Below are 13,563 nucleotides of genomic sequence, written 5' to 3'. Positions count from 1 at the left end.
TTGAAACCAGACAGGTTGGCATCAAAGTCAGTGTTTATTATGTATATATGTATGTGTATATATATGTATACTTTATTAAGTTCTGTTATTTAAAAATAAATAGCAGTTATCTTCTTAATTGCATGTACTAACTACCCCATCTTGTTTTTAAATGACTTCAATAAACAGAGGTGCTTATACACTTAAGAATGGAAATTGAGGACTTTCCTAGTGGTGCAGTGGTTAAGAATCCACCTGCCAATGCCGGGTACACAGGTTCGATCTCTGATCTGGGAAGATCCCACATGCTGAGGAGCAACTAAGCTCATGCGCCACAACTACTGAGGCCGTGTACCCTAGAGCCCATGCACCGCAACTACTGAGGCCTGTGCACTCTAGAGCCCACACGCCTAGAGCCCATGCTCCTCAACAAGAGAAGCCACCGCAATGAGGAACCCATGCACCACAACAAAGAGCAGGCCCCGCTCACCACAACTAGAGAAAGCCCATGCACAGCAACAAAGACAGATAAACAAACAAATTAATTAATTAAATCTTTAAAAGAAAAAAGAATGGAAATTGAAACTCTTCTCTGTGTTGTTGTATTGTTATCTCTTGTATGTCTAAGAAATGCCTCCAGTTCTTTAACTTTTCTTCCAGCCAGTTTTTATCCTAAATCTTTTTTTTTTCCAATTTGGCCATTCTTCAGTTAATTTATTGAACCTTTTTAAACTTTATTCACTATTTTTCAAAGTCAAGTATAAAAACTTATAGAAAAATGCAAAGATTTATTTAAAATGAATTATTTTTTCCCATTATATTTTATTCTTTCATAGTAAATGAACTGTCAGCTCTCACAGAGGATGGACGTTCTCAAGTTCTTCTAGCAAAAGTTTATAGTAAAGTGGACAGACCTGGTGATGCAGTTGCTTCATTACAACAGGTAAACAAATGCCTTTGTTTGTAAGGGGTTAAGGGTGGGTGATGGTCTCAGAAGGAGATATGCCACACGTAAAAGGAAGACAATCTTTTGGCCCAACTGTTACAGAAAATAAGTCAAATAGAAATAATGATTGAATGCCAGTGGATTGTACTGTTTAAATGTATTGTTGCTAATTATTTATAACAATTAGGGAAGGTTGATATTTTTAATCCTGTTTTATAGCTGAGGGAGCTTGGTTTAATAACTTGTGTGAAGTCACATGACTAGTGTCATAGGCAGGAGTTGAACTCATTTTTTTCTTCCACTTATTTATATCTTCTTTAATTTCCTTTAATGTTTTGTGGTTTTCAATGTAGAGGTTTTATACTCATTTCCTTAGATGTATTCCTAAGTGGCTGATGTGTTTTGATGATTTTTCAATTTCTAGTTTGCTAACAGTTTTGTCTAATACACTCTCTGCCTCTATCAAAATGGTCATGTGACTTTTCTCCAATTTTTTTTCCTGTTTATTAAATTGATTGATTTTTGAATGTTAAACCATCCTTACAGTACTGAAATAAATGTCACTGTTGTGATTTTTCAAAAGACATTGCTGGAATTTAAAGATAGTTCCTAATATTTTGTTCAAGGTTTGTGCATATATGTTCATTAGAAAGGTTGGTCTCTAAGACATGCTAGTTCTTTAATGTTTGGAACAATTCAGTATTAGCACCTTTGAGACCTTGAGGTTTCTTTGACAGAAGATTTTTATTAATAGATTCAATATCTCTAGATTTCAACACACAAAATGTGTGTGTGTGTTTCAGGCAATGTCCAATAATATTTTTTGTTCAAATTGTGAATGAATGGAGCTCACACTGTTAGATTTCTGTGACCCCCATGTAAGCTTATGATTTCATTAAGATATGTAATCTTCAACAATGTAATATCTTACTCTTAATTGTTGGTATGTTTTATCCCTGCTTTCTGAATTATATGATAAAGGAATGGCACTTAACCTGAGGTTAGCTACCATTAGCTAAAAGGAAAGTGTAATTTTCATAAATTTAGACTTTCAAAACATTTTAGAAGTGAATTTGGCATATTTCATTCCATTATAAATAGCATTAGTCTCAGTGACTGGTTGCATGAGCTTGTGTTGTCTATGAGCAGACACACTGAATAACACTAAAAGACAAACTGTGGTTAGACAATGCCAACAAACCAAAATCAAATTCATTTTAAGTTTATATGTTATAGCACAGGGATTTTTCACCTTTCATAAAATTTGAAGAGCTATAACGTTCTTTCCAACTATAATATTCTTTGCATTCTGATCTCTGAAAAAGTAAATCTTTTTGAGGTACAATACAAACAATTTGAATTTGAATATAGAATTACAATACAATTCAAATAGTGTAATCAAAGTGTTTGATATTTTAAATTCATTTATTCAGCAACCATTTATTGAGCTTAATTCTCCACATTATGGAACTTGGAAGTTGCATCATAATATTTTTGCATAGTTGCTAAACATGAAATATGTTTCGGACTTCCGAAATAACTCCACATTTCTTCATCCCTCTCTGTCATCTTTTAGCCTTATCTATTATTATCTTTTAGCCCAGACTCCTCCTAACTGATCCCCATCCTCTTATTGAACAATAGAGGTGAAAATCATGGGATCCATCTTCAAATATGTTCACCATGATAGGAGCTTGAAATTTTTGTTGAATGGCTGAAAGGAAATCATAGATTATTTTAATTGTTTAATTGCAGGAACAGTTAAAGGAAAAATCACTTTAGTATAGGCATTATCTTTTCTGTGAAAATAAAATCTAAACTAGAAATAAAAAACCTATGTGCCATAAAACACTAACAATTTTAGGACATTATAACTTGATATAGTTTTAATTAATATGTACAGATTATACTTGTGTTTGCTTCCTTCACTCAACGTTCATTTGTATGGATTTTTCCAGTATAGCTCCATCTTCATCATATAAAAAGTAATGTGATATTCTGATTTTATTGGCATATTTTGCTTTGATGTGGTCTTTGGTAAGATACAATAAGGCTATTGAAATAAAAAGGGAAAATTAACAATTCTTTGAAATAAGATGTTTATATATATACTTTCTTCTACCCAAGGGTTTGATAGAATTTAGAAGAATATTATAATAAAGGAAGGGGGAGGGAAAAGTAATGGTGTTGACAGATCAGGGTTAATATGCTTATTGTAAAAGACCATGAAATTTATTTCTGATAAAAGCAAGGAAAAGTATAGGGAATGGTATCAATTCTTCAAGAAAATTTTATTCTATGTGAAAATGTTTTTTAGTGATTATTATATATACTTAGAGAAATTGAGCATTGTTTTATGATATCTTTAATAAAAAATGAAAAAAAAACTTTTGCTCAAGATCCACCCCCTCCCAACCCCCCAATTATTTACCTTTAAGAAAATTGCAAGGTATCACAAAGCCTAACTTATAAAGGTTTTTCTCTAGGAAGTTAAGCTCATGAGGTCCACCTATTTGACATTTAGAGATTTAGTTGATGCAGAGATAAAACTCAGACTGTCTAGAGAAAGAAGTGCATATCTTTTAACCTAGTGCAACCATATAATTTATCATTCAAGTCAGAATACTTTTGAGAAAGAAAGAATTAATAATTAAGCTGGCACAACAGGTATAAAAGGGTACTGCCCCTATTTGGACCAGTTGTTTCAGAGTTCTTTGTGAGTTTGTGTGTGTGTGCACATATGCAAAACCGTGCACACTGGTACATGCATAATATAAAATATCAAATACACAAACGTGCACATACCTCTATACTTATAAACACACATTAATATAACCAAAATTAAAATTTCATGAAACAGTGTTAACCTTTACCACATGCTATATATACAGTATTTTTTAATCCTTTCTCTTTAATTTCCAAAAGAATGCTTATCATAGTACCCTAAAATATTATGACCTGTGGTTCCCCAAAATAATCAGCTTTAGACCATCTTCATCAAATACCAGTTGTCAACCAACGTTTTGACAGGAGTCCCCAGAAGGGCTTGTTGTGTGTAGCATAATGTATGGCAGATGGTGGGCATTTATTGTTCATTAAATGAATGCATGAATGCAAGTTAAAGTTTATTGTAAAGGCCTAACGCCTAGGAGTTCTCTGTCACTTGTTAAAGGAAGGTCTCGATGTTTCAGAAACGAGACTTGTGGGTGGGAAGGCTGATACTTCTCCAGTTTAGCAAATTACTCTACATTCTTAGTCTGAGGAAGGCCCCCTACCTCCTTAGGAGTGTCTGTGCATAGTGTGGGACCAGGTATATACACCATCAATTGGTTAGGCCTTTCCTTATCATCAGACATTTGGGTTGCTTCCAGATTTGTTTTTGTTTTGTTGTTGTTGTTGTATTGTTTTTACAACAGGCCATTTTTTTTTAATAACAAATAACATGTTTCCTTTTTTCCAAGTGATGTCCTTAATACCTTCCCAAGAATGAAACAGCTAAGTTCAATACTGTGTTAATTTTAGGGAGTTAGTATGCTTTACGAGGGTGCTCCCCAGAAAGACGGGACTGATTTATATGCCATTGACAATACGTGGATGTACTTACTCCCTGAAACATGCCAGTATTTGATTCAATAACTTTTAGATACTATTTTATTAATTTAATAAACATTTACAGTTTTCATTTTTTTAATTACAACATGTAGACATCTTTTCTAAATATTTGTTTCATGGTTGCATTTCCTCTTAGTGAGTTTCCTGTGCATATTCTTATAACAGTGGGAAAAGATTCAGTACTTTTATAGCATTTTAGTTGCAAAGATAAGTGCATACTGGCTTATTTGCAAACAAGTACCTTTTTAAAACCTCAGTTAAGACATTTTCTTTGGATCAGGCTTTGTTAGATTGAGGGCCATTAATGCTTAAATAAATCTGTAAAATTATGCTACATGTGAGTTACTGAGAATTGTTTAATTTCTTTTTAAAATTCCTTTTTATCCTTATATTTTTCTAGGCTCGAGAATTACAAGCTCGGGTACTAAAACGTGTTCAGATGGAACAGCCAGATGCAGTTCCTGCACAGAAACATTTAGCAGCTGAAATTTGTGCAGAGATTGCAAAACATTCTGTTGCTCAGCGAGACTATGAAAAAGCAATTAAATTTTATAGAGAGGCTCTTGTTCATTGTGAAACAGATAATAAGGTCAGTACTTTTATCAAATTTTAAGCACCTTATATTCCAGATGTCATCTAATTTCCCCAAATGTAAACTTCTTAACAGCTTATTTATAAAGATTTGAAAAGAAATGTAATAAAAATGCAAGTTAAAATATTAATATTGGTTTCAGAAATACTTCAAAATACATGATGCCTTAATAATGTTAGTCTAAAATTATTATGAAGTGATATAAAGTAAATCTGTAAGCTCTTTTTACATTCATCTGTGTTTTAATAATTACTTTAAAACAATTCTCAAATTCAAATAAATATCTGAATCTAGAGGATTCGATTCAGTTTACTAAACAGCTATTGTATTTTCATTGCTGTTTGGTGCTGGATATACAAAAGCAACTAGATTGAATCTCTTAACTTCAAATGGCACAGTGTGAGAATAAATGTAAAGATAATATTAGTGTAGAAAACTTATATACATGGCCAGTTTAATTTTTTTGAAAATTTTATTTTATTTTAATTATATTGGAGTGTATAGTTGATTTACAATGTTGTATTAGTTTCAGGTATACAGCAAAGTGATTCAGTTATACATATACATATATTCGTTCTTTATCAGATTCTTTTCTCATATAGGTTATCACAGAATGTTGAGTAGAGTTCCCTGTGCTATGCTATGCAGGTCCTTGTTGGTTACCTGTCTTGTGTATAGTAGTGTGTGTATGTTAATCCCAAACTCCTGATTTATCCCTCCCCCACCACGTTTCCCCTTTGGTAACCATAAGTTTGTTTTCAATATCTGTGAGTCTATTTCTGTTTTGTAAATAAGTTCATTTGTTTCATTTTTAAAAAATTAGAGTCCACATGTGAGTGATATCATATGATATTTTTCTCTTTCTGACTTACTTCACTTAGTATGATAATCTCTAGGTCCATCCATGCTGCTGCAAATGGGATTATTTCATTATTTTAATAGCTGAGTAGTACTCCATTGTGTATATGTACCACATCTTCTTTATCCATTCCTCGGTCGATGGACATTTAGGTTGCTTCCGTGTCTTGGCTATTGTAAACAGTGCTGCGGTGAACAGTGAGATGCATGTATCATTTCGAATTATGGCTTTCTCTGGATATACACCCAGGAATGTGATTGCTGGATCATACAATAGTTCTATTTTTCGTTTTTTTCTAAGGAAACTCCATACTGTTCTCCATAGTGGTTGTACCAATTTACATTCCCACAAACAGTGTAGGAGGGTTCCCTTTTCTCCACACCCTTTCCAGCATCTGTTTCTGTTTGTAGACTTTTTGATGATGGCCATTCTGACCAGTTTGAGGTGATAACTCATTGTGGTTTTGATTTGCGTTTCTCTAATGATTAGTGACGTTGAGCATCTTCTCACGTGCTTTTTGGCCGTCTGTATGTCTTTGGAGAAATGTCTAGATCTTTTGCCCATTTTTTGGTTCGGTTGTTTGCTTTTTTATCCTTGAGCTGCATGAGCTGTTTGTAAATTTTGGAGGTTAATCCCTTGTCATTTGCATTGTTTGCAAATATTTTCTCCCATTCTGTGGGTTGTCTTTTTGTTTATGGTTTCCTTTGCTGTGCAGACGCTTTTAAGTTTAATTCGGTCCCATCTGTTTTTGGGTTTTTTTTTTCCATTACTCTAGGAGGTGGATCCAAAAAGATATTGCTGCAATCTATGTCAGAGAATGTTCTGCCTATGTTTTCCTCTAAGAGTTTTATAGTGTCTGGACTTACATGTAGGTCTTTGATCCATTTTGAGTTTATTTTTGTGTATGGTGTTAGAGAATGTTGTAATTTCATTCATTTACATGTAGCTGTCCAGTTTTCCCAGCACAATTTATTGAAGAGACTGTCTTTTCTCCATTGCATAGTCTTGACTCCTTTGTTGTAGATTAATTGACCATAGGGGCGTGGGTTTATTTCTGGGCATTCTATCCTGTTCCATGGATCTATATTTCTGTTTTTGGGCCAGTAACATACTGTTTTGATGACTGTAGATTTATAGAATAGTCTGAAGTCAGGGAGCCTGATTCCTCCAGCTCCGTTTTTCTTTCTGAAGATTGCTTTGGCTATTTGGGGTCTTTTGTGTCTCTGTACAAATAAAAAACTTTTTGTTCTAGGTCTGTGAAAAATGCCATTGGTAATCTGCTAGGGATTGCAGTGAATCTGTCGATTGCCTTGGGGAGTATAGTCATTGTGACAGTATTGATTCTTCCAATCCAAGAACATGTTATATCTTTCCATCTGTTTGTGTGATCACTGATTTCTTTCATTGGTGTCTTTTGCCTCCTTAGCTAGGTTTATTTCTAGGTATTTTATTCTTTTTGATCTGATGTAAATGGGATTGTTTCTTTAATTTCTCTTTCTGATCTTTCCTTGTTAGTGTGTAGGAATGCAAGAGATTTCTGTGTATTAAATTTTGTATCCTGCAACTTTACTGATTCCATTGACGGGCTCTAGTAGTTTTCTGGTAGCATCTTAAGGATTTTCTATGTATAGTATCATCATGTCATCTGGAAACAGTGACAGTTTTACTCCTTCTTTGCCAATTTGGATTCCTTTTATTTCTTTTTCTTCTCTGATTGCCATGGCTAGGACTTTCAAAACTATGTCGAATAAGAGTGGCAAGAGGGGACATCCTTGTCTTGTTCCTGATCTTAGAGGAAATGCTTTCAGCTTTTCACCATTGAGTATGATGTTAGCTGTAGGTTTGTCATATATGGTCTATATTATGGTGAGGTATGTTCCCTCTATTCCTACTTTCTATAGAGTTTTCATCATAAATCGGTGTTGAATTTTGTCAAAAGCTTTTTCTGCATCTATTAAGATGATGATATGGTTTTTATTCAGTTTGTTGATATGGTATATCACACTGATTGATCTGCAGATACTGAAGAATCCTTGCTTCCCTGGGATAAATCCCACTTGATCATGGTGTATGATCCTTTTAATGTATTGTTGGATTTGGTTTGCCAGTATTTTGTTGAGTGTTTTTGAGTCTGTGTTCATCAGTAATATTGGCCTGTAGTTTTCTTTTCTTCTGGTATCTCTGTCTTGTTTTGGTATCAGGATGATGGTGGCCTCATAAAATGAGTTTGGGAGTGTTCCTTCCTCTGCAGTATTTTGGAATACTTTCAGAAGGATAGGTATTAACTCTTCTCTAAATGTTTGGTAGAATTTACCTGTGAAGTCATCTGGTGTTGCAGTTTTGTTTGTTGAAAGTTTTTTTATCACAATTTCAGTACTTGTGATTGGTCTGTTCATATTTGCAATTTCTTCCTGATTCAGTATTGGGAGATTGTATCTTTCTAAGAATTTGTCATTTCTTTCAGATTGTCCATTTTGTTGGCATATAGTTGCTTGTAGTGTCTCTTATGATCCTTTGTATTTCTGTGGTGTCCGTTGTAACTTCTCCGTTTTCATTTCTAATTTTATTGATTTTTGCCCTCTCCCTTTTTTTCTTGAAGAGTCTGGCTAAAGGTTTATCAATTTTGTTTATGTTTTCAGAGAACTAGCTTTTAGTTTCATTGATCTTTTCTATTTTTTTTTAGTCTCTATTTCATTTATTTCTGCTCTGATCTTTATGACTTCTTTCCGTCTACTAACTTTGGGTTTTCTTTGTTTTTCTTTCTCTAGTTGCTTTAGGTGTAAGGTTAGGTTGTTGATTTGAGAGTTGTCTTGTTTCCTGAGGTAGGATTGTATTTCTGTAAACTTCTCTTAGAACTGCTTTCTCTGCATCCCATATGTTTTGGATCATGATGTTTTCATTGTCATTTGTCTCTAGGTAATTTTTGATTTCCTCTTTGATTTCTTCAGTGATCCACTGGTTGTCATGGCCAGTTTTATAAACTAAAATGTTATTACTCTCAGATCTTGATAGATGATCAACATTTTAAAACAATACTCTAGTAAATGGCTAAATATTTAAATAAGTGATGTAGAACACGAGACAACCATGTTCTAGAATTTAAAGTTTAAGATTAGACGTTTTGAAATAATACAACTCTTTCAGATGTAAGGCAAAGATAATCTTTATTAAGTCATAACCAAATAGGTACCTTGTTCAGTGGTGACTAAAGTAACTGGAATCATAGTTGTACATCTGGAGCATATCTGCTTCAAGCTTTTTATTTTACAAATGAGGAAACAGGTTTAGAGAAGTAAAGGGCCCCATCATGGAGAAGCTTGGACTAGAATCACAGCTCCTAATTTAAGACCAGTGTTCTTTTCACAGTGCTTTGTGTCTCTCTACTTTTCAACTGAGGCACAGCCTGTTTTTCCTTTTTTTTTCCCAGTATAAGAGAAACTAGAGATGAGCAAACCTATAGTTTTCCTGCTTATCGTGCTTGGCCTTTTTATTGCAATAACTCTTGGTCAAATAAAGTTTCATCTGTGCCTACACATTTTCCTATTTCACTTTTCATTCCAAACATTTTCTGACTAATCTTGCCCTTCTTCTCTGTAGATAATGCTGGAGCTGGCACGATTATACCTGGCACAAGATGACCCTGATGCCTGCCTGCGGCACTGTGCTCTGCTTCTCCAGAGCGACCAGGACAATGAAGCTGCCACCATGGTTAGTCCAGGAGACTTCACTGCTGTAAAGGCAGTTGTGTTTTATGTTTATTCCAAGGGGCAGTTTCAAATTTTAACTGATAAAACTAATAGGAGATGAGATGCCTGGCTCATGTTGGCTTTTGGAAGAAATAACACTTTTAACATTATTAGTATATTTTACCAATAAACACCAAGACTCTCTTTATTTTATGAGAATGGTGAACTTAGGTCAGGTTTTTGCTTGCCCTTTTTGGGCCTAGTTAATTTTTCTTTATGCTTGGTCAGGAGGAGTTCATGTGGTAAAGCTCTAATTTGCTAAAGACTAACTGTTAACAGTTTCAGTGGCACTTTCTGAGTTACAGAAAAAATTCTTCATGTATCATTTTAAGGTGTGTGTTTATTAAATAGAGTTTTGCTTTTCTTTCTCATTTTTACCTGGGTTGAGGTTTTTGGTAGCTTTTCAAACAGCTACATAGATGACAGTTTGTGAGGTTCATTTAATAATTTTACAAATGAGTCACTGTAACTGAAAAGAAATACCAGACCTCTCCCTTTTAAAGCACTTGCTCATTTTAAATTCCTTTGAAATACTTAAGGTTTCAGAATGTTCTGGGTTTTCTTTTAAAATCTTCTCGTTATTTTAGCCAAGTGAGACACAGAGAGTGTGCAGTTCCCTTCAAGTTTCTGTTTTTAGAATAACTACTTGAAACATATTTTATGCTAAAAATACAGTTTTTGCAAACAGAAATGTTTCACATCCTTGATTATCTTCTGTTATACTGATCTCAGTGCTAATCTGCTTAAGGTGTACTTGACTTTTAAATGGCTCCGTTTTATAAAACTTTGCCCTCCTCATATTTCTCAGATGTGTTTTCATAGCAACCAGTCTTGATAGGAATACTATGCTTTGTAAAATATGTGGTAGTATTTTTAGAACCAACGTTTACCTTTATAGATGATGGCAGATCTCATGTTCAGAAGACAGGACTACGAACAAGCCGTGTTTCATTTACAACAGCTTTTAGAACGAAAACCAGGTAAATATCCACTGATTATACCTTCTAATGCAATCAACTCCCTTTCTCTTCTTGTTGGCTGTTATGCTGCTTATTCCACACCTGCCCTTGAGCAGCTGAAATGGTTATAAGAAAAATGACTGGTCTCACTTTAAATCATGACCAGAGACCCCAGATGGGCCCTCAGATTCTGCCTGGCAATCCTACTGTACTTCTCTAATGAATTCACTCACTCCATCCCCCTTTTATACTTTCTCCTCTCCACAAACCTTTGACACCCTTTCCCCTCTTCTTGTCCTTTCCCCTTTCCCCTCTTCTCGTCCTCAGCTGGAAACCTTGCCTCCTACCTCACTGAGAAAACGTGAGCACCTGGAAGAGAAAGTCTCCCTCTTCCTGTCCCCAGGTCCGCCTGCTCCCCAGGTCTGCCACCCCACCTGCAACAGCTGCTCCCTGTGGGCACTGGATGCCTCCCCTCCCCTCCTGAAGGGCTTTACTTCTGCTGTTCTCTCTCTCCTGTACCATCATCTTCTTCCCAGTCAGCACATAAATTTGCTGTGATACCTGCCCGCTTTAAAGACATTAGTACATAAAACCCAGCTCTTAAGTCTCCAGTTACTCTCCCCTTCCAATTACAGCTCCATTTTCCACTGTAGCAGATTTCCTCTGAAGGATTTCTGTCTGCTGTCTTCACTGTCTCCTCCACTCCTGCACTCCAGGGAGGCTGCTTCTGCAGGGTGGCCAGTGCCCTCCATGCTGCCAGACCCAGGTCTGATTCTCAGTTCTCTGCTTTCTGGGCCTGACAGTGTACTTAGCACAGCTTACCCGCTCCTTCATGAAAGACGTCCTTGACTTGTCTTCCGGGATGCTGGGCTTACCTGGTATTTTCCCAGCTGACCGCTCTGTTTCACCCTCCTTTGTTAGATCTGTCTTCTCTTTATGACCTTTAAATGTCAGAGGGTTGTAGACACCATTTCTCAAACGTTTTCCCCTTTAATACCTTCACTGCTCTAGGTGACTTCATCCAGGCCCCCGGCTTTACGTCCAGTGTCCAGTCCCGACTCATTTACACCACTTCCTATTTGCATTCCCACTCAGCTGCCTAGGAGGCTCTCCAGCTTAACCTGTCCAAAACACAATACTGGATCTTTTCCTTCCCTCCAGATCTACTCCTTCTCTTTTTCTCATTTCAGTAAATGGCATTACCATTTATCCATTTACTCCAGTCCCAAACCTTCTAGTTACCTTTGTCTCATCTTTCTTCTCATATACCATGTCCAGTCTGTCAGCAAATCCCTGTTAGCTCTACCTTCAAAATATGTCTAGAATCCCATCACTTTTACCACCTCTACTGCTGCCACCCTGGTCATTTCTCACACAGATTACTGCAGTATTCTCACAACTCACCTCTGTTTCTACGCCTTGCCTCCAAATAGTTTAGAAATGCTTTCAGCTGAAAGTAGTGGTTATCCTCCCCCCCATACTCTAGTGGCCTAAATAATTATGACTTTTATTTTTCTCTTACGTTAAAGAAATTTAAAAGTAGATTGTGCTGGGAATGGCCCAGAGATTCCACGGTATCATCAGGAAGTCTGAGTCCTTCTGTCTTTTTCTTCTACCATCATTAGCCAAACTTCCATTTTAAGTATCACGTCCAAGATGACCGCTGCAGCCCTAGGCATTGATGTTCCTGGATGGGGAAGGTGGAGGTGGGCCAAAGGGCATACCTCCTCAGTGAGTCATCTTTTCTTTCTTTAAAAAAAAAAAAACCCTTTCTAGAAGCACCTCTGTAGCTGCAAAACAGAGTGGGAAATGTCATCTTCTAGCTGAACACAGTGCCACGTAGAATAAAATCAGAACTCTGATAGTGAAAAAGGAAGGGATAGTAGATGCTAGGTAAGCAACAGCCCAGGCAGGTTAGTTCCTTGAGACTCTCCAGTTGCTGTTCCCTCTTCCTGGAGTATGTTCTGCTTTATTCCACTCAGAACTTTGCTCTCATGCTGCCTCTTCCTGAGGGTGCCCTTCCCCAGCCATCCTATGTCAATAACACCTCATTGCCCTCCATCCTCTTATCCTGTTCTCGGTCCTTTGTTTTATATTGCATTTGTAAAACAAAGCAAAACAGAAATTGTAAATAATAGATCATAAGCATCAAGTGGCCAGGAACTGGGTCTTCACTGCTATGAAGATGTAGAACAGTATCTGGCTGAGTATAAATATTGGATGAATAGAAGAGTGGGAGGAGAAAAGGAAAGAAGGGAGATGGGGTAAAGGGGGAAGGGAAGGGAATGTATGTTACTTACGTGTCAAAGTACTGGCTGAGAAGAGCTTGCGATCTCAGAGGAAGTCCTCGAGCTGTCATTCAGTTCTTCCAACCCCTATGCCTTGTCTCAGGATGCTGCCATGGGCAGTCAGAGCTGCCTGGGTGGGGCAGCGTGCACACAGAGGTGGGCATGCCTCAAGGAGGGCAGCTCAGAGAACCAGATACACTCGACTTGTTCCGCTTACTAATGCTGTCACTCGCTGAAGGTTTGAATTTATAGAACAGTCCCTTCTGCTTACAAATAAAACATTCCTAATTCCTAGTTAGGGCAAAGATTAGAAGGAAAAAATCTTGTTCTTATGGTGATGTCAACACTTTTAATTTCTTATTATTTTTATCATCTTTTAAGATTGTCTCCCACCTTTGGACTTCCTCAGGTCATGTCGTTCCTCACACTGTCTGCTCCAGCTCATATTCAGATGTTACTTGAAAGAGTGCTCTTAATTCCTTTAACTTCTTACCTTTTCTGCTTACTCCAAGTCTAAAATATGGGCCGTCCTCCCACTTCATTTGCCCAAACCTTACTCATACTTTCTTCAGGCCTAAGTTG

The 13,563-nt window shown here is 36.4% G+C and overlaps 1 protein-coding gene across 2 annotated transcripts in view; it reads left to right on the top strand.

Annotated features, from left to right (window-relative positions):
* TTC21B (tetratricopeptide repeat domain 21B) overlaps nt 1–13,563 on the top strand; it is an 86,069-nt gene that overhangs the window by 41,798 nt on the left and 30,708 nt on the right. For both annotated transcript variants that reach the window (XM_079923941.1, XM_079923940.1), the window contains exons 19-22: nt 816–922; nt 4,938–5,126; nt 9,586–9,696; nt 10,633–10,714. In XM_079923941.1, the coding sequence (XP_079780067.1) occupies nt 816–922; nt 4,938–5,126; nt 9,586–9,696; nt 10,633–10,714 (489 nt within the window). The remainder of the gene's footprint in view (nt 1–815; nt 923–4,937; nt 5,127–9,585; nt 9,697–10,632; nt 10,715–13,563) is intronic.

This window comes from Stenella coeruleoalba, assembly GCF_951394435.1.
Source record: "Stenella coeruleoalba genome assembly, chromosome: 6".
NCBI classification, from domain to species: domain Eukaryota; kingdom Metazoa; phylum Chordata; class Mammalia; order Artiodactyla; family Delphinidae; genus Stenella; species Stenella coeruleoalba.
The sequence above is the reverse complement of the archived record's forward strand: the minus strand, read 5'-3'. Positions and strand labels throughout refer to the sequence as shown.